Genomic DNA, 23,691 nt, shown 5'->3' on the forward strand with positions numbered 1-23,691 from the left:
GTCGATCGGAACAACATTGCCTGAGATATGAGCTTTGGTAGGGAAAAATTGATTGTGTTTTGTTTGCAAAATAGAAATTAAAAACGTGTTTTTACTCGAAATGACATTTTGAAATCGGTGCCTACTCTAGCGCGAAAACTAATGAACCGTTTCTCATACAATTTTGTGGGGTTGTCAAAGACATCAAAATCTATCGATTTTGTTTTTTTTTTTTTCATTTCAAATCGATCAATTATTATTTTTAAAATTTTTTACCCGTTTTATGACCAGAAAACGTCAGTTTTTAAGCAAAAATTTAAATTTTGAGTTTTTTTAGTCCACCATTTAAGTAAATCTTATATTTTTACGTTCTAAATGAGCTCACAAAAATATATGACGTTCGGTTAATTAGTTTTCCAGCTAGAGTTGACACCGCAAAACGGTTTTACAAAAAGAGGGGTTTCGTGGACGGCCATTTGCCACAAAACCACATGATATTAGTCAACAAAAAAATGCAGACACTAGGTTAAGATGCGCTTTTTCAGATGAAAAATATCTATCAAGAAAATTTGGTAGTTTTCCCTGGAAAAAATTGATGAAAAACTGTCTTTTTTGGGCTTTACAAGTGGGGGTCACCCTTAATAAGAGAAAAAATTGCAAGGAAATATTCCAGCCATAACAGGATTACCTAAATAACTTACATAGAAAGTGATTCGATAAAAAATTCAAGCACAAAAAACTTTGAAATGATTTTTTTTTTAATTAGAAGCTAAAGTGTCATTCTCGCTCTGGACAACCTCATATTAAAATGTTCTTTGTATTGTGGAAAAATCAATCCGGAATAAGGTCTCATGACGTTGTCCCCCCTATGAGGAAACGCTGCATCACCCACAAGAAATATGATATTTCTGGTCCACCATTCTCTATTAGTTCACTCTGGGGGAGATGAGGCATATGAAACGTTTTGAAAACTCTGCTTTCCGCAGAACACCTCCCTCGCTTTGGGAACAGTACGCTCCTACGTCAGCTACTTGCAATCTGTGGAAAAAAATTAACATATAAATTGTACTATGAAGAAAATGGGGAAATACCTTTGTAATTAAAGTGCATAGACCCCGTGTTTGGTGGACTTTTTATATTTGATTTGCCTATGTAGCACCGACGCAATAGGGGGAACTTCCATACTCCTTTGAAGTCATATGCAATGCGTGTTCTCGATTGTCTTTCTCGCTCTGGTCAACCTCAAAGCAATCCGGAATACAGTCTCTCTCATAAGAGGAAACGCTGTATCAACCGCAAACATACAGTGACTATCACTGAAAATGATGCAACCTGAAATAAAAAATGTAACCGTTGATAACTTGGAAACGAGATGAGATTTCTAACAATTCAAAAAAAAAATTTTGTAGGCTGAAAAGTTTAAGATGACATACAAAAATTATTCCGTTTACAGTACCGTTATACTAAAATTTTACCGGAAACAAAAAATGGGTATTTTTAAACTGAGCATTGAAAATGATGCACCACAATAATCGATTAATAATTTCCAAAAATTTCGCATTTTATGCCATTTTATTAATCAGAATGGTGGAATAATTGGTTTACTATCGTATTCAGTAGTTTTGCCGTTGATTTTGATAGATAAAATTATGTCCCTGACGTAATTTTGGCATGATTGTAATTAATGTCCCTTTGTAGGGAATTTGGCTAGAAATTTCTAGTTTTTGAAGTTATGAATATGAAGAATCATTAAGGATTATGTCTAGAGTACGTACAAACAGTTTAATGACATTTGGAAAGTCCTGTATCAGCCATGTTTGCCCCATATTAGACTAGCCTTTAACGGCATTGACCTGATAGAGGAAAAAATCAGGGCATAGAACAAAAGTTTTTGCACTTTTCTTTGAAAATACTTTTTAGAAACAAAATATTTTTTTAATTGTTAAAAAATCTTAACTCGTTTCCAAGTTATCAACGTTTACATTTTTTTATTTCAGATTGCATCATTTTCAGTTACAGTCACTGTATATGGCATTTCGGACCCACCATCCTCGATTGGTTTACTCTGGGGTAGATATATATATGCCGTGGCAAAGCAGGCGTTTTCCAAACAGTTTGTTCCGCAGAACACCTCCAGAACACCACCATTCCTATAAAAAAAAAAAAACAGAGTAAAGGCCTACGTACATAAGCTGCCTCGCCTGGTTGCCTTGCTTGCTTCTGATAAAAGAATAAAAAAGAAAAGGGCAATCCAGTTCGAAATTTGCTCGGCCTCCTTTATTCTTTTACTTTTATTATGTCAAAAATGAAGCAGGAAAGCAAGGCAACCAGGCAAAGCAGCTTATGTAAAAATAAAACAATAAAGAAGGCCGAGCAAATTTCGAACTGGGTTGCCCTTTTCTTTTTTATTCTTTTATCAGAAGCATTAATGGCCAAGTACTACCTAATTCAAGTGCTGCCTAATTCATTTGAATTAGGTAGTACTTGGCCTTTAGTCTTTTACACGAAACTGAGCGTGAAAAAGCGGTGTATTTCATTGTGTTTCTACCTTAAAGGCCTCGACACATAAGAAGCATGGCATTCTTGCTGAAGTCATATTTGATAAAAGACTAAAGACCAAGTCCGACCTAATAAAAAAATTTCAGAATCACATTTGAATTAGGTCGAACTTGGTCTTTAAGGCCTCGGCACATAAGCGGCTGGCTTTCTAGCTGAAGTCATTTCAGGGAAAAGAATAAAGAAATGTCAGAACCACATTTGAATTAGGTCGAACTTGGTCTTTAGTCTTTTACCAGAAATGTATCAACTCAAATAACTCAAAATTACTGTAACAAAAAGTGAAAATAATATTAGAAACGCTTCAACAATACTCTCAGCTAACTTTGTGTAATATTTCATTGAACTAATTCCATTTATTATATCGGAATTTAACTTTTTGTTAGTAAGCGTTTTTCACGACAACCGAAAATGCATGACTCTTAAGAAAAAAATAGTGGAGATGTCAATATAAAAATGTCTGTAATTATATTAAAATGAAAACATTTTCAAAAAAACAAAATTGTTGTGATGGTAGATAATATTCAAAAGAACACATTAGGCCTGTTCGATAACTTCGCAAGTAAAAAGTATTTGCAAGTTCTTGCAAGTACTTGTAACTACTTCATTTTGTAAAAGTTTGGACAAATTTGTACAAACTTTTGAGTTATCGTACAGACCTATTATAAAAAGAAATTAGGGTAAGTGTACCAATAGTCGGCACTTTGTGGTTTTTCCTAACTTCAATCCTTCGCGATTGCCAGTAAATTTTTCCAATTGCAATGAAATAAAGCATATTTGCTTCGAAATTTAGTTTACTTTTCGATGAAGTAAAAAAAAATTTAATAATTTCTTATAAAACTTGTGAAATTTGCGAATTTCATATAATAGTGCTTTTTTGCTGGTAGTAAAAAATGTTATACGTTTGTTTGATCTTTTTTATTATTTTAAATAACAAAAAACATACTTTTACACAAATATTTCATATTTTAATCGATATTGCTTTAAAAAAAAATTAAATTAAAGATTTTGTTATCAATTGGAATTCATTAAAAATGTGTCTTTTTAGATTTGTTTTTAACATACATAAATCAATTTATTTAAAAGCTCAATATTATTTGCAGTATTCCAACTAATTTTGCATTATAAATGTAAGAAATTTTAAATATATTTCTTAAATAAAGTGGTTTGTTCTCATAGTCGGCAACTATTACCCAATTGTCGGCATGCCACAAACGTAGGCGTACGCCATGCCTAAAATCACTTAAAACTCATTATTTTAATCAAGCTATTTTTATTAATAGGCTTTAAAGCATTTATTTAACATTTTTGTATAATTCTGAGCTAACAATAAAGGACAAAGCGCATGATTTTCACCCCATGCCGACTTAAGTCCAATTTACATATGCACATTAAATGATTTCGTTTTACGAAATCCTAGAATCAAATGAAGTGCATTTACATCTGTTTTTTGCGTCATTTGCTTACGCACACAATCGCACATACACACATATACAATAACACAAACACACGCATACAATATTGTTCGGCAATTGTTGTTTTCTCAACGTTTCTTTATTTTAGAATGAATGAAAAATTATATTTTTTTGATTTACATAAAGGTTCATAAAATCTAAGTTTACTGCGTTCAATGTATGTGTTGTGTATGTGTGTTTAAATTTTGTATAACTCCAAAGTACAAATTGACAAAGTATTTATAAATAGGTGTATATAAGAAAGCAATAACATTCTCCTCCCCGTGAATCAATCCGATTCACCAATATTCTTTGCAAAAACTGCCAATTTCGATACAGGTCTGCGTTTGATTCCACTTATTGTTTTAACTTCCGCAATTCAAATTTGGCCGTCCTTGGCAGGAAAAACGTTTATAATCCGGCCTTTCAAACATTGACTTCTGGGAAGGGATTTGTCCAAAACTATTACGAGATCGCCAACTTCAACAGGAACTGACTTATTTCGCCATTTAGTCATACAAATCAGTTGTGGAAGATATTCCGTGATCCATCTTTTCCATAAACGGTTTTTCAAATTTTGTGCAATTTTCCATTGTTTACGAATGCACAACTTCTCATCCGTTACGTTCGGAGTTTGAGTAGAATTTAAACAGCCGATTAAAAAATGATTTGGTGTAAGAGGTTCATCATCTTCTGCTGCGACAGGCACTTCAGTCAGTGGTCTTGAATTTATGATGTTCTCAGCTTCAATTAACACACTCTGCAGTGTTTCAACTCGTGGAGATGATTCTTTTAGTGTTTTCTGAAGCAATCGTTTTATTATCTGAATTAATCGTTCCCATGCGCCACCAGAACTAGGATTATCCGGGCAATTAAAAATCCATTCTATATTTCGGCTAGACGCTTCTTCGAAAAGATCATGTTCATTAATAAGTTGTTCTTCCTTATTTAAAAGTTTTTGTGCTCCAATAAAATTAGTGCCATTATCACTCCTGATTCGTACGGGTGTACCTCGGCGATTTATAAAATTTCTCAGACATAAGATAAAGGCATCTGTAGACAAATCATGGGCAAGTTCAATATGAGCGGCTCTTACAGTTAGACATGTAAAGACTACGGCCCATCTCTTCTCTTTACGACGTCCAATTGTCACGTCGAAGGGACCGCAAAGGTCCACACCTGTATACGTAAACGGCCTTACAAATGGTGTAACTCGATCCGGTGGCAATTGTCCCATTTGTGGTATTATCGGTTTAACAGAATCAACTTTGCATGTCAGACACTCAAGCTTCACCCTTTTATACAGAGTTTTTATTTTAGGAATCCAATATCTTTGCCGCAAATCGTTTATAGCGAGACTTTTGTTTTGGTGGTGATTCTTTTTGTGATAATACTCCATTATTAATTTAGGCACTCGGTGGTTTTGGGGTAGTATTATTGGTCTTCTTGCGTCAAATGGCAAATACAAAGCTTCATCCAAACGTCCCTTCACACGAAGTATACCATCATCGTCCAAATAAGGAACTAAGCTGTACAGAGGACTTCTTCTTGATATTGACACGCCCTCCCTTAAAGCCCTTAATTCACTTTTAAAACATTCAGCTTGTACCAATTTACAGATTGTTTTATCAGCTCGATCTAATTCGATATTATTCAAATCACCTGAATAAACGGGACTCAACCTAGCAAATCGTAATACCCAAGCTACGCTCCTTTTTAGCTTTGTATATGATGAAAAATTATGGTAGTTAATAAGCGACTGATCTTGAACCGTACACACATGCAAGCTAGAACATATTTCTTCCTCTTGTGTACCCTTGTTAAAAATAATTTCATTTCCTGGCCAATGAGTTTCGTCTTCTTTAAGAAATGCTGGACCCGTTATCCAAATGCTATTATTAGTACACTTCGGAGGAAGAACAGTACGTGTTCCGGAATCAGCCGGATTTTGCTGAGAAGGTACATATCTCCATTGACAAGGATTCGTTGAACGCAAAATTTCCGCAATTCTATGACTTACAAAGGCTTTAAAGCGCCTTTCGCTTGAATTTATCCACTGCAAAACAGTTTGAGAATCGGACCAATAAAATACTTTTGATATGCTGACTTCATGATTCTGTATTATAACTTGGCTTATCCTTGTTCCCAAAACGGCGGCTTGGAGTTCTAAACGGGGAATACTCAATATCTTAATAGGCGCACATCTTATTTTACCCATGACGAACGAAACAGATTCATTAATTTTAAAGTAACATACTGCTGAAAATGCTTCTTGACTTGCATCAACAAATACATGTAGTTGTATATCGGATTCAAACAACTTTGGGGACAGACAACGATTTATTTTGAATTCTTGAATGTTCCGAAACTCATTCCACCATATGCACCATTTTTTCTGCAGGTCTTTTGGTATTGGATCATCCCAATCTAACTTATATTTCCATGTTTGTTGCACCAATATTTTTGAATATAACAGGAAATCTGCAATCAAGCCAAACGGATCGAAGACAGCCATAGCAATCTTTAACAGTTCCCTTTTCGTTGGAACTCTGGAACCATTCAAAACATCTTCGGCAAGAGAGTAAAATTTTGTTTTAAATTGAAAAACATCTTCACTTTTATTCCAGTACATTCCCAAAATTTTATCTGCAGATGATTGTTTCTCCATATTCACATTACTGTCATTTTGGCTAGTTGCCCCATTCATGCTATTTTCGATATATTTACTATTGGAAACAAATCCTCTTAATTCGAATCCTCCTTTTGCGTGTATTGAAACTACTTGCTTACATATTACGATTGCTTCAGCCTCGTTTTTAAAACTTGCAACAAAATCATCGACGTAGTGCTTTTCAATTATGGCTCCTGCGGCATCAGGATATATTTTGGCAAAGTCTGTAGCATTACAATTCTTTATATATTCTGCACAACAAGGAGAACATATAGCACCAAATATCATGGTAACCATAACAAAATGTTGCACTGGTTCATTCGTGTTGCCGTTTCTCCACAAAAATCTTTGAGAATGTTGATCTTCTTCACGTATTCTGATTTGCGAAAACATTTCTCGGATATCAGCTGCTACAGCAATAGTTCCTTGACGAAATTTTAGCAATATTCCTAGAAGAGGTTTCGCCTGTTCAGGTCCTTTCAGAAGACAAGAATTTAACGACACATCCGCAATTTTAGCAGCCGCATCAAAAACAACCCGTAGCTTTTCCGGCTTGTGAGGGTTTGTAATGCCAAAATGTGGAAGATACCAAACAGGATAACGCGTATCAGCAACTTCTTCTTCTCTTAATTTCCTAGCGTATCCTTTTTCAATATATTTTTTAATCTCTGACTTGTACTTTTCAGCGTATTTAGAATCTTCACCCATCTTCTTTTCTATCGTGATTAATCGCTTCTGAGCCATTTGTAACGAATTTGGCATAGTAGGTGGATACTCCTTCCATAGTAATCCAATTTCAAATCGGTCGCCAGTCTTCTTTGTAGTTGACTCCATAATGTTCATAGCCTTTTGATCATCATCCGATACTAGAGGAACTATATCAGGGTTGGTGCCGAAATTTTCGTTAGATATGAATTCTTGAACAACATTATGCAGTACATCATCCTTGAGATGTAGAACCGTTGGCTGGTTATTAGTATACCCGGTTCCACCGTAAATAAGCCATCCTAATTTTGACTGTAAGGCTATTAAATTTTCAAACTCTTTTACATCGGAAGGTACACCTAAGAAAGCATTATCCAAACCAAGAAGTATTACTGGAGTTGCATCTGCATAATCTTCAACAGGTAGCGAATCTAAACCAGGATGTTGCGATTTTGAGAAAGACTGGACAGGCAAGCGCAGCTCATTCACAGTATGAACATTTTTTAGTTCATATCTAACAGCTTTGTCATGAGTTCCTTCGATTTGACAACTGACACGGAAGGACTTCTCCTTTACTACCTTTTCTCCGTACCACTGCAATGTCAAATCTGAATACTTGCCTTTCAGTCCCAACAGACGAGCAGTATTTTCGTCGATCAAGGAAATAGAAGATCCTTCGTCAAACATGGCATATGCTTTCAAATATCCTGATGGTCCATACAGCTTAATAGGCACAACTTTGAACAGCTTGCTTAGCTGAGCGTGAGGATGTCTGCAATTCAACATTTGCGTAGCATTCTCTGCTACAGTTTTGTCGTCATGCAGCAGTTTATGATGGAACCGCGGGCAGCCATCCAATCCACACGTCTTCTTAAACCGACATACCGTTGATCCATGACCTTTATGAAGACAAGAGAAACAAAGCTTGAACTTTTTTACCTTTTCCCACCTTTCAGGGACAGCGATTTTCTCAATAAATGTCTTGCATTTGGCAATGATATGATCCCCTTTGCAAATTTCACATTTCTCTTTCACATTCTTGGTTTTGTCGAGAATCATCATCTTATTTGGCGGCTGAACCAGTGAAGAGGAACTGCATGGCATCATACCCACAACTTTAGCCAAATCACCCAGCCACTTACAAAAGTCAGACACATTCGGGAATGGTTTAATTTTTGCAGCTTCTCTAGCCCACTCAAATTGATGTTCGACAGGAAGTTTTGAGACCATTTCTTCCAGTAGTGTAGTACTCATCAAATGGTGTTGACATCCAGCTGACGTCAGGAAGGCAACTACATTTCTCACTGTTGTTGAAAAAGATATTATTTGATCCAGCTTCTTCTTACAAATATTAGGGAATTGCTTCACTTTAAGTATTTGAGACCGTACTAATATATCTGGCCTCCCAAAACGAAACTCTAGCTCCTCTATTACCTTCGGAACATCATTCGGATAAATAAGCATAGATGAAACAGCTTCTTTAGCAGGTCCAGAAAGGCATTTCTGGAGTCTCATTAAATTCTGGCGATGACTGTATCTAAATGCTTCAGTCGTATCATTAAAATTGGCAATAAATAACGGCCATTCGTCTGCATTACCGGTAAATGGCGGCAAGTCGTACAACTTACACATACCTTCTGCGTACACAAATCTTTCATGATGAGATGCAGCATCTCCAACGTTCCTGCTCGGAACTTGCTCTTCACGGACTTCTGCATTGGAATTGTCGGGCTGACCGGCAACATTCTGATCTGATATATTTCTTTCTGGCAGCTGCACATCATTCCTTGTTGAGCTTGAACTTCCCATTGCGGTTCTTGAGATTCTTTCTTCCATGTCATCCATTTGCTTCCGTAAAGAAGTAATATCCGTACGGCTTTCTACAACGGCTCTGTTCAAATCTCTTAAGCCTTCAATTACGCCCATTAGTTGATATTCTATGGGCGGAGGTGCCTCCCTCATGGTTGCATTTAACTCATCCGGAGCGCCATTAACAGGAGAAACGGATCTTGCTCGTCCAGAACGTAATCTAGGCATGACTACTCACTACTACGCAGCAAACTTCCAAAAATTGCTTTGACAAATTTCCAACTTCCTTCCACACACAAACGTGGAAAATTCTGGCAGAGTTCAGAGATTTAAAATATTCCCAATTTGCTCGAGATAGTGAAAGTCTGGAAATCCAATCCAGATTAATCCAAAGGCGGCAAATCTCAAACAAAATATCCGTACACAATTACGGAAAAAATTCTGAACAATCCAGAAAAAATATTTTCTTTGTCAATATTTCTTCGGAAAAAAATTTAAAACTGTTCGGCAATTGTTGTTTTCTCAACGTTTCTTTATTTTAGAATGAATGAAAAATTATATTTTTTTGATTTACATAAAGGTTCATAAAATCTAAGTTTACTGCGTTCAATGTATGTGTTGTGTATGTGTGTTTAAATTTTGTATAACTCCAAAGTACAAATTGACAAAGTATTTATAAATAGGTGTATATAAGAAAGCAATAACAAATATATTTATTCAGAAAAATAGGAATTTCAACACAAATGTGTATCAAATAACTTAAATTAATTCCAAAAACATAATTTGTTTAATCATTTATTTTCACTTTTGTCATCGTTAGAGTAGTTTTGTTTTTCTACAACACACACAAACAAACAAAGACATCATAAAACAGTTGGATTTTTTGGTAGTTTATGACGAAAAAGCAGGGTTGCGTATAATAGTATGGTGTTTTCGTGCGTTGTTTAGAATAAATGACGCAGCTATCGTCATTTATTTTTGTATGGTAAATGACGCAAAATGTTGCCTGTTTTAGCAAATAAATGACGAAACAGCTACAAATGACGAAAATGTTGCTAATGTAAATTGGACATAAGACATTTTTTTGCTATCATTCTTCAGTGAATGGCTTTTGAATTTAACATAATGTTATATCACGATCATGATGAAATAATAAGGTGGCGTAAAATGACCAGATGATTGGTTTCAATCTGTCAAATTTTTTGGGCTGTTCCCGTACTTTATAAAGTGGTAAAAGTCGTAAAAGTTGTAAAAGTCGTAAACGATTTTCATATAAATTTTGTGTACGGGAACGCAAAATGTGTAAAAGTGGTAAAAATTGTAAAAACTTTTTAGTTCTGGAACAGAGCTTTTGTTATTGTGAATAAATTGTATGAAAACGTAAACAAACTATTGACATATTGAAGAATTTTTGGCCAAAACAGAGTTGTATTTGTGCTACTTACGTGACCTGTTAAATAGATCTTGATCACGATATGGTGATAAAACATTTTTTTCTTTTATACATTTTTGCGTATTTAACCGAATTTACCGATCCAATTGACATAGAATTATTCTTGAATAGATCCTTGAATTCATAAATTTCGTTTCTGATACCATTACATGAAATGTTCCTCCTTGGTTGCGATTTTGAATTAACTTCAACCTGTTAAGGGTAATGTTTCTATACAAAGTATCGTAAACATTTTTTTGTTGCATGCATTTTGTCTAGTCTTAAGGCCTGCGTACATAAGCTGCTCTGCCTGATTGCCTTGCTTTCCTGCTTCATTTTTGACATAATAAAAATAAAAGAATAAAGAAGGCCGAGGAAATTTCGAACTGGGTTGCCCTTTTCGTTTTTATTCTTTTATCAGAAGTAAGCAAGGTAAGCAGGCAAGGAAGCTTATGTACGCAGGACTTTAGTTGTATTTATGTCTTTGTAATACCCCGTTTATATATAATCGGATTTAACAAACCGACTGGGTTTTAAATGTCAATTTCATTGCTTATATTTCAAACAAATCCTCTTACAGAAGGTTAACCCTGCAAAAAGCTCTAATATAAACAGCATATAAGCTCACTGAAATTTCACACAATGAGTTATTTTAGTTCAAATTCAAAAGATGCCGACTACTGGTACATGCCGGACTTAGGAGCACTTTAGTGCACCAATAGTCGGCACTTTAAGGATTTGCCTAACTTCAATCATTCACCATTCCGAGTAAATGTTTCCAATTGCTATGAACTAAAGCTTATTTGCTTCGAAATTTAGTGTACTTTTCGATGAAATAAACAAATTTTGAATTATTATAAAAGTTGAGAAAAGCAATAGTGCCGTTTTTGCTAGTAATCGGCACCATTTCCCAGTTGTCGGCATGGAATGTTCCAGTAGTCGGCATATCGTTTTTTAGTAAAGTAATCTTATAATTTGATCTTTTCTTTTATTTTAAACAACAACAAAAAACACACTTTACACGAACAATTCTTATATTATTCCATATTGCTTTCAAAAATTAAATAAATTTCTTTATGTGTTTATAAAATCAAGATAATTATGTGAAAGGTCAATAGTTTTTTGCATTTTTTGTTCACATTCTAATTAATTTTGCATCAAAAATTAAGAAAATTTAAATATTTTGCTTAAATAAATTAGTTATTGTCTATAGTCGGTAACTATAACCTTATTATCAGTATGCCATAAGGCCTGTACGATAACTCAAAATTTTGTACAAATTTGTACAAACGTTTACAAAATTCTGTTCGATAACAAACTTGTTTAGTGAAAGAGAGCTGGGCGAAGAACTTGCAAATACTTTTTACTTGCGAAGTTATCGAACAGGCCTATAAACGCACGCACTTCAAATTCGAATAAATACTCATAGGGCCATTATTATATGTGTTCTTTTACTATCTGATGGATTTGAAAACGCAAAATAAATCAATTTGGAGGCATTAAAAATATAATTTTTACATTGAAAGTTAATGCCAAGAAGCTCCTCCTTAAAAGTCAATCATCACTTTTAACTTTAAGTTAAGCGGAAAGCTCTAAATCTGTTCGGTAAATCCAAAATATAACAAAAGAAGACTTGTAATAATGGGGGATATTTATTGAAGTTAATTTTATTAATTGGACTTAAAAGTACTCATACAGTATGCAAAGTTCGTATTCGTACAAACTTCAAAAATGATTAAAATCGTTATTAATTCCATATTTTATATGCGATTATGATACAATTGATGGGAATTACTATAACCAAGAAAGATTTAAAAATAAGAAAATACATTTTTAATTTATTCCGTCATTTAGGTACAGATGGCGCCTGTGTGGGTGGCAAAGTTCGTATTCGTACGCCTAGAAGCACTATATATTTGTGGTATCTAAGGATTTTTAAAGCAAAATACCACAAATTGTTGTTGTTTTCTTCTTTTAGAGTGCCCTGCTGTAGAAAAATGTAAAAATAACGATAATATAATTAAATATTTTGCATGAATAAAAAGTCGGACGAACATCCGTAATACTTAAGAAAGATGTCATAGAAACGATTAACGATGTCAATTTTTTCTCGGATTTTGAAGGGAAATAGCTAATAGCAGTCCTTCTGCAATAATATTCAAGGTCTTATATGAAAATAAATGTTGTCAGCGTTCGGAAATGCAACGAAACGTAATCCGGGTTAAGGCAACGCAAAGACATGTTTTGGTTTCTACGTCATAAAAATCGTAATTTCTGTCTTATATTAGGCATAAAATGTATTAAATTTAAGAATAGGGTTTCGAAAATCATTTTATATCGAAAACTGTGAGAAATTATGAGGAACAATTAAACTGTATAAGACTTTATACTGTCTCCGTGCGACTGAAATTTTACGCTTACTATCAAGAGGGTTATGATTGATAAAATTGCAAAAACAATGATTTTTACTTGTAGAAAATTATATTTCTTTACCAAACGGTCCTACATGAATGCATAAATGTCAAAAGAATTAAGTACATTTGTCAAGAAAGAACGTGGGGTACCCTATTGAAGAAATTCATTATTTTCCGGGAAATTTTCGCCATTAATTATCTATTTTTTCTCGTAATTTTCGATATGTCTCGACATAATAAGATTTTCGAAACCCTACTCTTATACCTCAATACATTTTATGCCAGATATAAAACAGAACTTGCGATTTTTACGACATAGAAACAAAAATGACTTTACGTTCCCTTAGCGGGGATTACGTTTCGTTGAATTTCCGAACGCTGACAACATTTATTTTCCTATATTGTTGCAGAAGGACTGCTATTAGCTGTTTTCGTCCAAAATTCGAGAATATAATACCATAGTTAATCGCATCTATCAAATGTTTCTTAAGTATTTCGGATTTTCGTCCGACTTTTTATTCATGCAATATATTTCATTAAATTATCGTTAGTTTTACATTTTTCTACAGCAAAGGCACTCTATAAGAAGAAAACAACAATAATTGGTGGTATTTTGCTTCCAAAAACCCAAAAATATGTAGTGATTCTAAGTGTACGAATACGAACTTTGCCACCCACACAGGCGCCAATTTTGAAGTTTGTACCTACGAATATGAACTTTGCATACTGTATTTACTGAAGTTATTTTTATTAATTGGACTTTAAAGTATTTACTTAAAATATTTTTACAATATTTTCACATCTGCATGAAGAAGCAAATTTCTATTTTTAAAAACTTGTTTTCGTTTAGAATATATGTATAATAAACACACTTAAAAAAAATATGGCCAATCAAGTTTCTAAAAAATGAAACTTGTTAATAAACCAATGCACATTTTTTTATAAACAAATTAAAAAAATATATTGCCAAAAAAATAGAAATCTGTGTAGGTAATTTTGCAAAAAAAGAAGGAACCACAAAGTCTCGTTAATTTGCGGTTTTTTATTTTAATTGTAAACAACCTGTCAAACAGTAAACGTAAACATTTCAATTGAAGAAGAAAAAGACATCAAAGAGTTCGTTAACAACACACATTTTGTTTTGTGATAACAATCATCATCATCGTCATTAGATACTCCTTTAGTAATGAAAAAAAACCTTAAAGAAAATGTGATGATGATGTGATGTGACGACGACGCATTCACCAATTATTATTACCATGCAATAAAAAAAACACACAAATAAACAACAAAAAGACACACATATCACATTTTCATGTTTCCAAGAATATGATGATAGCGCATTTAAAAAGAATTACAATTAATGAACGAACAGAACACATGTGGGTATTCTCTATCATCTGATGGAAAAAGTTCATATTAGATGAGAGAGAGAGAGAATCCAAGTGAAAGAGAGTTAGAAGTATTTGAAAAAGGATCATTCTCGTTCTTGTTGGCCAAATACATGTGAAATTCACCACACTTTGTTGGAGTGGTGTACTAAAAAATACCTTTTGTATACAACTCTGTGTGCTCAAGTGTAAACAAACCAACGTCATACAACAACAACATTAATGCTGCATGCAGTGTTGTCAACACAATCCGTTCAAAAATTGTAATTGTATCAGTTGAGAAGTGAATGGATATACAATTTTTTTTTTAATGTTCTTCAGCCTAGGTTTTTACGAAAAGAGAAATTAACCATGACCCCCCATTTTTTTATATATGTTGCATCTACAAAAATACTGAACCGATTTCCTATTTTTTAAAAACGCTATATTTGCAAATATTGGTGGTTGTGTATCCGACCTTTCGTATTTATTTGGGTCCTAAAGGCACCACTTCTTAAATATATATGTGTTCGTTTACTCAAAATTTGTACAAATTGTTACTGGATGCTGTTCGTTTACTCTACAGTACAATGCAAGAGACCTTAGTCATTTACCAGAAATGACTTAAGAATGCCATGCTTCTTATGTGTTGAGGCCTTTAGTCGTTTACAAGAAGTTACTGAACTTGTACAAATTTGTAGAAATTATTGAGTAAACGAACACACCTTATGTTACACAACTACTTAAGGGATTTTAGTGATAACAAGTAAGAAAAGCGTTAATCGAACTTTTTATACCCTCCACCACGAAGTGTATTGAAGTGAATTCCAAAAATTCCGAAAATTGGGAGATATCGTCCTATGGGGACTATATAAAGGCGTGGACCTATACCAACAAATTTCATATGGAACGTTTAATACTCCAAATACCAAATTTCAGCCATTTCGGTGGATTAATGTTGCCATAACCTCCAAAATACCGAAAATCTGGAGGAACCGTTCTATGGGGGCTATATGAGGGCGTGGACCTATACCTACAAATTTCTAGGGGAAGTTTTGTACCCCCAAAGAAGACTAAATACCAAATTTCAGCCATTTCGGTGTGATAATGAGGCTAAAACCTTCAAAATACCGAAAATCGGGAGGTATCGTCCAATGGGGACTATATCAAAACCTGGACCTATGTAAACATTTTATGGTAGAAATGTTTCTTAGCCTCAGGAAACACAAAATACAAAGTTACAACCGATTCTGTGTTCAAATGGGACTAATACATTCAAAATATCGTAAAGTGACGCGTACTATATACGGGGTGTTATATGGGGGCTATACCAAAACGCGGACCTATATAAACAAAATTTGGTAGAAATATTATTTTGCCTCTGAGAACACATAATACCAAAGTACAACCGATTCGATGGTCAAATAGGGCAAATATCTTAAAAATTCCTGAAACGACAACGCGCCAGGCGTCACTTTGTATGGGGGCTATAAGAAAACATGGACCTACATAGCCCGTTTTCAATACCAAAAGTCCTACGTACATATAATAGATTTTACCAAAATTTCATCCACCTACTTCAATCCGTTCGGACTCTAGAGTGATTTCCACAGACGGACGGACCTGCCTATATCGATGTAGAATTGCACGCTGATCAAGAATATATAGTTTGTGGGGTCTACAATGATTATTTCGAGTAGTTACAAAAGAGATGACAAACTTAATATACCCCCCATCTTATGGTGGAGGGTATAAAAAACAAAATATGAGCCGCTCAGTGCACACGTCGATTAACTCCAATTTTTGCGAAATCTTAAATTTAAGCTTCTAATCCCTTGACATAGTCATAATTTTTATATTTATAATAACTTTCCTGAATAATAGAATAAGGCAACTATACAAAGATACAATGGCAAATACACATTACATCATCGTTTTTCTCAACCTATATTGGTCAGACTATATTGGTAAAAATTTACCACTTATCAATATTACTACACCACTAGCGTATGCCACAACCTTAGTTTTCTGGTGGTTGAGACCCACAAGCATTTCATTTATTACGAGAAACAAGAGCAGAACTCTCCTACATACTACTGCATTCAGCATCTCATCAATGCATTCCACTAGGATGGCGTATTGGATGAATTCGAGCTTTGCTTTATTGAATGGCCTCCTCTACATCAAGAAATGCAGCGAAAGTAATGTTTGCATTTTCCTCATGCAAGACAGTTTCTAAAGGGCTGAGTACATAAGCTGCCTCGCTTCTTATGTGTCGTGGCCTTTAGTAATAATTCTAACCTGTCGAGGTTAGCCATTGTGCAACGAGTTTTACCAGTTCTCCTTACTGGAGCAGTAAAGGCCCGGGTACATAAGCTGCCTTACCTGCTTCTGATAAAAGAATAAAAAAGAAAAGGGCAACCCAGTTCGAAATTTGCTGGGCCTTCTTCATTTTTTGTTTTATTATGTCAGAAATGAAGCAGGAAAGCAAGGCAACCAGGCATGGCAGCTTATGTACACAGGCCTTAAAGGTCTGGGTAGATAAGATGCCTCGCTTGCTTATAATTATAATTATTATATTATTACTATTAATTACCCTATTTAAAGGGTTTTAAAGCTAATGGAGACTACTTTCTAATGTTGTCAATCATTTGGAAAGGTTGTTTAATTTTCTAATTTAATACTTCTAATAATAATTTATTAAATTATGATACGTCAGTATTTAAAAAATTACATAAAATAAGTATTTTTTTAAGTTGGCGGCCTTCTGTCGGGGATTTAAGATTTTCTTCTATGAACAGGTGCAACAAAAGTTGGCTACGCGAACAAAATTTTTTCCTCAAAATGGTAAGACCCTGTTTATATTATAGCCTTTTTGCAGGGTTAACCTTCCTTATGAGGATTTGTTTGACGTATATGTAATTGACATTTAAAAACCAGTGCGTTTGTTAAATCCGGTTATATCACTGTGCAACATTTTTAAGGTGATCTTGTGCAAACAATTCGAACTGAAGATTTTTTGAAAGTACAGACCCAAACGTCAAGAAACCCTAGTTGGGTTTTGTTGTGTCAGATCCAGCTCGGATTTTATGGCCCCATCTAAACATGGTTAAAAATTGAGCTTTTAAAGAAATTCGGGGCTATATCTCTGAAACCAATGCGAATCTTCTTCTGACCTCTGAAGCAAATTTGTAGATAAGGACAAGAATAAAATATTTGGAGAAATAATGAACTCGAAAAACTACATTTATTCCCTCAAATTTCAAAATATATGCAAAAATACCACAATTTTTATACATTTTGCACCGTATCTCCAAAACCGTTAATTTTTTCTGAATATTTTCATTTGGAAAAATATTCCATGGAATGTAATACACAACTCTTCAGAACATGTCATTGTTGTATAATGCCTCTGTCCCGTTGTTTTCAGTACATTTCTCAATGACGATTTAATAAAAATGTCAATAATGTAGTGAAATCCGAAATGCGAGAATAAACTGTTGGTGTGAACTGTGTTTAAAATACTTGTTGTAAAAGATATGATGCAAAATACCGCTGAAACAACATGAAGTAAGCATTTTAGAGTTTCAGAATGTTCTAAAGAATTGTTGAGAACTTTATTTGGAAGATTTTTGCAAAAGGTTATTTGGTTCAACTCCCAATAGTTTAGCCGATACTGACCAGAATTTCAGCAATTATGTAAAATTTTCTATATTTTATAGATTTTGATGCCCTAGATGGAGTTTTTCTTATGTGGTTTCTTCAAAAGATAAGTTCTACTAGTTTATGGCTACAATATTGCAAAAGACAGCAAAGCCAAATTCCTATTCGTTTCTGAGATAAATACAAAAAAGTGTAGATTTAGCCCGGTTTAGATGAGGCCATAAAATCCGAACTGGATCTCACAGGACAAAACCCAACTAGGGTTTTTGTAGTCTAAATATGTACTTTCAAAAAATTAATACTAGAAGTTGTTTGCATTTTCAGTGTTGCATAGTGTATATAAACGTACTTGAGGTTTTTTTTAACTAGCTAGCCCACACTAGTAGGATAAGACTTTATCTTATGGTTTGTTTCAAAAGTTGGCTACCTGAACAAAAATCCTCTCCGTACGCTTCAAAACCAACGCCGTATACATTAGAGCATTTTTGCCGGGTTAACCTTCTTTGTCAGGATTTATTTGACATATAACAAATGGAATTGACATTTGAAACCCAGTGGGTTTGTTAAATCCGGTTATATATAAACGTACTATAAAAGTAGTAAAATATTAAGACCTATATCTCGGGAAGTATGGACTTCCCCGGGGAAAACTATATGTCATTATCAGGGTCCACATATGTTAAAATTATAACCCGATCCGCGAGTTCATGAGCGCTGTGGTTCCGATCGAATTGCTATTTTATATCGCCAAATTAAATTTGTATCATATAAATCAACAAAATCGCCAAATTAGCATTACTAAATGCAGACAATTCCCTTTCAGAAGTAAACAAACAACAGAGAGACAAAGTATTTCCTCTCTTCGGCTCAATTACAAACACACCACACCAAAATTCGAAATGTTGAATATCCCACTCTCAGATGTATTTTAGTATTTAACAAACAATTCGAAACTTCGGAGCATTCGAACGGATGACGGAATATTTTTTGAATCACAAAGAGAAAAAGGCAACAACAAAATATAAACAAATCGGAGAAATAGTGAAGAAACATACAAAAACATTGTTGTGAAAAAGTAAAAGGAATTAATTTAAAAAATTAAAGCAATATTTTGTTTTTAATTGAATGATAAAAGAAAAAAAATACAAAATTAAACGAAAACAGATGAAAAAAGTGCGATTTTGTAAGTCTTCTTATTTGAAGTGAGTGGAAGTATTTGTGAAGTAATTGCTAAAGTTACAAATAACGCAAAATAAGAAGAAAGAAGTGGAAAACGACAACGATTATTGAAACTAGTGTTGTGTCTGTGTGTTTGCTATTTCTTCTTGTATGTACAGATGATGATGATGAAGAATGTGAAGTACACTGCCATCATGTACTTGTTTTTGTATTAAATCCGCAGATAATAGTAATATGAGAATAAACAAAAGCACCGCGTCACATTGTCTTAAACCAGTGTGTTTTGTTGTTGCTGTTTGATATTAGTTGGTTTCTTTAACGACAACAACAAACCCCCCCAATAGAACAACAATCAACTCAACTATTGAGAGTGAGAGACCAAGTTCATGTTATATTTTGGAGTACAGTGGGCAAAAACAAAACATCAAAGTGTGTGAGAGAGAGTGTGCCGTGTTATAAAAGAAAAAAAGAGCTGCAGCTGAAGACAACAACTACAACTGTTGTAATAGTGAAATTGTAACCAATTGCAAAACAATGGAATTTATCAAGTGAAGCCAAGCAAAGCAAAACAATACCAAGCAAGAAATAACACAACAACCACAATAGCACTGAAGAAAAGAAAAAAATTGTTTGAAGTAAAAAATAGCTTCTTTGACAATTAAAGAAGTAAACACAGAAGAAAGACAACAAAAGGTTGATTACATTGGGATGCTTCCCTGCCCCTTAACTTGATGAGAGTTAAACTCCCCCTTTAGTGACATCAAGAGCACCAACAACAAAATATGCAAACAATGCATTTTTTTTAATTACACTCTGAGGTTGTGAGAAAAAACATAAAACAAGATAAATACCAAAAAAGAAAAGTGAAAAAATAAACACACAGTGAAAGAAAGAAAAACACACAAAAATCTCATAAATTTTCCTTTGATTTGAGAAGAAAATAACGAAAATAACATTGAAATTAATTGCAAAGTGTTGTGATTTTTTGTGAAGAAGAAGAGAAGAAAGTTGAACAAACAAAAAACACAATTTGAATGTTTATTTTATGAATGAATTTTATGGCTGCTGTTCAGTTCATCATCAGCGATACTCCTCATCAAGCACCGCACACAACTTAATTCAACTGCCACCAGTTCATTCCAAACTTGCCCTTAAAAGTGAAACAATAAAATACTCGCAGAGTTAAAACTACTCATTAAACCCAAGGCAGACTAGACAAGGCAAAATGAAGTGTGGATTTATTGAAGATAACACCATGAATCACTCACATAAATGGCAAGGGACCAGACGTCGTCCCCATCGAAAAGAAAGCCAAGGCGGCAGAATATTATGTCAACGATTATGGCTGACATTGTTCTGTTTAGGCATCATCCTCATCATGACAACGACACAACAATGTTTGGCTTTAGTTTTAATGGAAACCCCAGCGCCACCATTATCACAACAACAACAACTACCAGAACCACAACCAACGACAACAGCAGACAATTTGCCAGCTGCCGCCATTAACATTGAGGATAATTCCACAAATCAAACAAAAATCCAAGCTACAGCATCACGACCCACAAACTCACCCTCCTCTCCACCAAATCGTCTACCACCACCCAAGAGGGTTGAATTGAATAAATGTTGTCTGTTTGCTGAATATTTGGATAAAACCAAAACATGTGTGGCAGGAGCCACAGATAAATGGGTTCCACTAATATACTTGATAAATCGCAAAACGTATTACATGCCCCAGGGATCCAGCCCCAAGTTTATAACATTTCAGGACAATGTTTTTCCCATAAGTCAGGCCCGCAACATTAATGACCAAACTGAAACGGATGATGATGATGACAATGTTTCCTGTACCGTAGATGATTTGTTTTTATACACCGGTACCAATAACTTTGTCATATTCTCCAACGGCTCCCTCTTTCTACCCGATCGTGTGGTCTCCATCCCTCCCCATCGTTATTGTGTAGATCAACAAGCAGCCCTGGTGTGTTTTCCCAAACCTAAACATCCCGAACCCACATTACAGCTGAAGAAATGTTGTGGTCCCCATGGCATCTATGATAATAAGCATAAACGTTGCCACCTGGATGGGGCAAGGAACAATCAATTGAATTTGTCTCTTGCCGAAAATGTTACCTACAAAACCATATATGGCTTTCCAGAATGTAATGAAGGTTCCAAAATATATGCCATAGCTGGAGATTGGACGCCCGAACAATTGCTTTCAGATGAAACGGGTCACTTCCATTTACCTCATCACCAGAAAAATCTCTCTGCCGAGGATTATTGCCTGGAGAATTTACGTACGGACAAGAATGGTGTCGAAGAAATAAAAGTCTTTGCTTGCCTTCACCATTTTGGCAAGGAGACTAATACAGATCCCCATCAAACTGCAGCCCTGAACTTTGGCATTGCTATTTCAGTGGTGTTTTTGGCCGCGACACTAGTGGCCAGTTATCTAATGCCTTCCATACATCATGTCCTGCACTGGAGATGTCAAATTTACTATGTCTTCTGTCTCTTCATTGGTGATTTCCTATTGGCCTTTAGTCAATTCTATGAACCCCTGACGGAGGGAGTGGCCCTTTGCCAAATGGTGGCTTCGGTAATGCATTTCTTTTTCCTGGCCGCATTCTTTTGGCTCAACACAATGTGTTTCAACATTTGGTGGACATTCCGTGATTTCCGTCCCAGTTCTCTTGAACGGAATCAAGAAGTTATACGTTTACGTCTCTACTCTGCATATGCCTGGGGTATACCTTTGTTGATAGCTGCAATTGCCGCCTGTGTCAATCTGGCACCTGAATCTTCTTTGCTACGTCCTGGCTTTGGTGAAAAAGTTTGCTGGTTTAATCGTGAAAATCTACCCATCTTTGCCTATTTCTATGGTCCTGTGGGCATTTTGCTGAGCATCAACATTATGCTTTTCATATCCACCACCCATCAACTGACCTGTGGTCTATGGAAACGTGATGATGTCAAATCGACCACGGAAAAAACTGCCTTGGGTAAGGTATGCCTTAAGCTGGTTGTTGTAATGGGCGTAACATGGATTGTTGAAGTCATATCGTGGCTGGTTGGTGGCCCTGACGACATTTGGTTTGTCACCGATCTTGTCAATGCGCTACAAGGTGTATTCATATTTCTTGTGGTCGGTTGTCAACCACAAGTATGGGCAGCATGCCGGCGTTTCTGTTGTCCTCGTTCACGTCAAGAAATCACCAATACCACAAACGGTGTACAACATTCTTCATCGTCACAAGGTTTACCTTCGTTGGCTGCTTGCGGTGGCGAAATAACGCAAAATACTTCAGTGCATAATACATCGTTGGGAGGAGGAGGAGGAGGCGGTAATAGTCTTGGTAACCATATACCAACAGCACCACCGCTAACCACAACATCGACAACATCTACAATGAAAATTCCCATGGAGACTGTATGCTAACAAAAATAAATGGTAAGTAAGTTGTAAAAAATGTAAAGGGGGTGGTAAGAGGGAGTGAATTTTGTTATTTTTTGGTATTCATATTTTTCATTTTTTTTCTGTTCTTCATAGAATGCATTCCAAAATAGTTTCAATTAACCTCAGTTTACACTAGCCAACAAGAGTAGAATTAATAGAATACAGAAGGTTAGTTAAATTGGAGTTTGGAGACAGCTAGAAGATCATATAAATCAAATTAAAAAGGTATACTTAATTTCTCAAATTAGATTGCTCACAACAAAAGTGTTTGGAGGGAAATTATAACCTTCCCCTTAACCTTAGCCGTTTAAAGAGATCATTTGGAGTAGATATTTCATATCTAGTAAAAGATCAAAGAGCAAATCGAAAAATCGTTCCGATAATTCCATAGAGCCAATTTTAAGATTAAACATGATCACAACTGGTCATCGTGAAGCATCTTTCTTGGATGAGAGTGGGAGTTTGCAATTATTCTCCCCCCGTCAGTGGCACTATCATCTTCATTTAACCTCAGTTTACACTAGACAACTAAGGTAGAATTAGTAGGAATTTCAATTGGAGTCTGGAGACTGCTAGATTACCGTGTGAATCACGTTAACAGGTATTCTTATTTTCGCAAATGATCTATTACCATTTCACCGTTCCCTATTAAGCAGGCTTACATGACCATTTAACGTCATCATTTGAAGCGGATATTTCATTTTATTGTTAAAGTTAGACCGCAATTCAACATTAAACAGGATCGGACCAGATCACAAAACTATATCTAGAGATCGTAAAGTGCTCTGCATCTGTGTCAGTGCTATTTAAATCTGTTTAATAGGTTTGTTGATCTAGGAGTTTTCTTGTAACGTTGGACCTCTCTTTCTAGATGTTGAAGATCCCTCCTGACATTTCTGGATGGGTGAGTTTAATCAATGTGCATCTGGCTGATACATACGAGAACTCTCGAAGGAGTCAACCGTTTTGGTCAAAACTTTTTATCTTGTAATATTT

General features: G+C 35.0%; 1 protein-coding gene across 1 annotated transcript in view; it reads left to right on the forward strand.

Moving 5' to 3' along the window:
• The first annotated feature begins 18,984 nt into the window (after positions 1 to 18,984).
• Positions 18,985 to 23,691, forward strand: part of mthl1 (adhesion G-protein coupled receptor methuselah-like 1) — a 78,789-nt gene continuing 74,082 nt past the window's right edge. Inside the window, exon 1 of the mRNA XM_073973437.1 lies at positions 18,985 to 22,689. Coding sequence (XP_073829538.1) covers positions 20,458 to 22,677 — 2,220 coding nt within the window. The 5' untranslated portion in view covers positions 18,985 to 20,457 and the 3' untranslated portion in view covers positions 22,678 to 22,689. The remainder of the gene's footprint in view (positions 22,690 to 23,691) is intronic.

This window comes from Musca autumnalis, unplaced genomic scaffold (assembly GCF_047663935.1).
Source record: "Musca autumnalis isolate F117 unplaced genomic scaffold, ASM4766393v1 scaffold_3, whole genome shotgun sequence".
Taxonomy (NCBI): Eukaryota; Metazoa; Arthropoda; class Insecta; order Diptera; family Muscidae; genus Musca; species Musca autumnalis.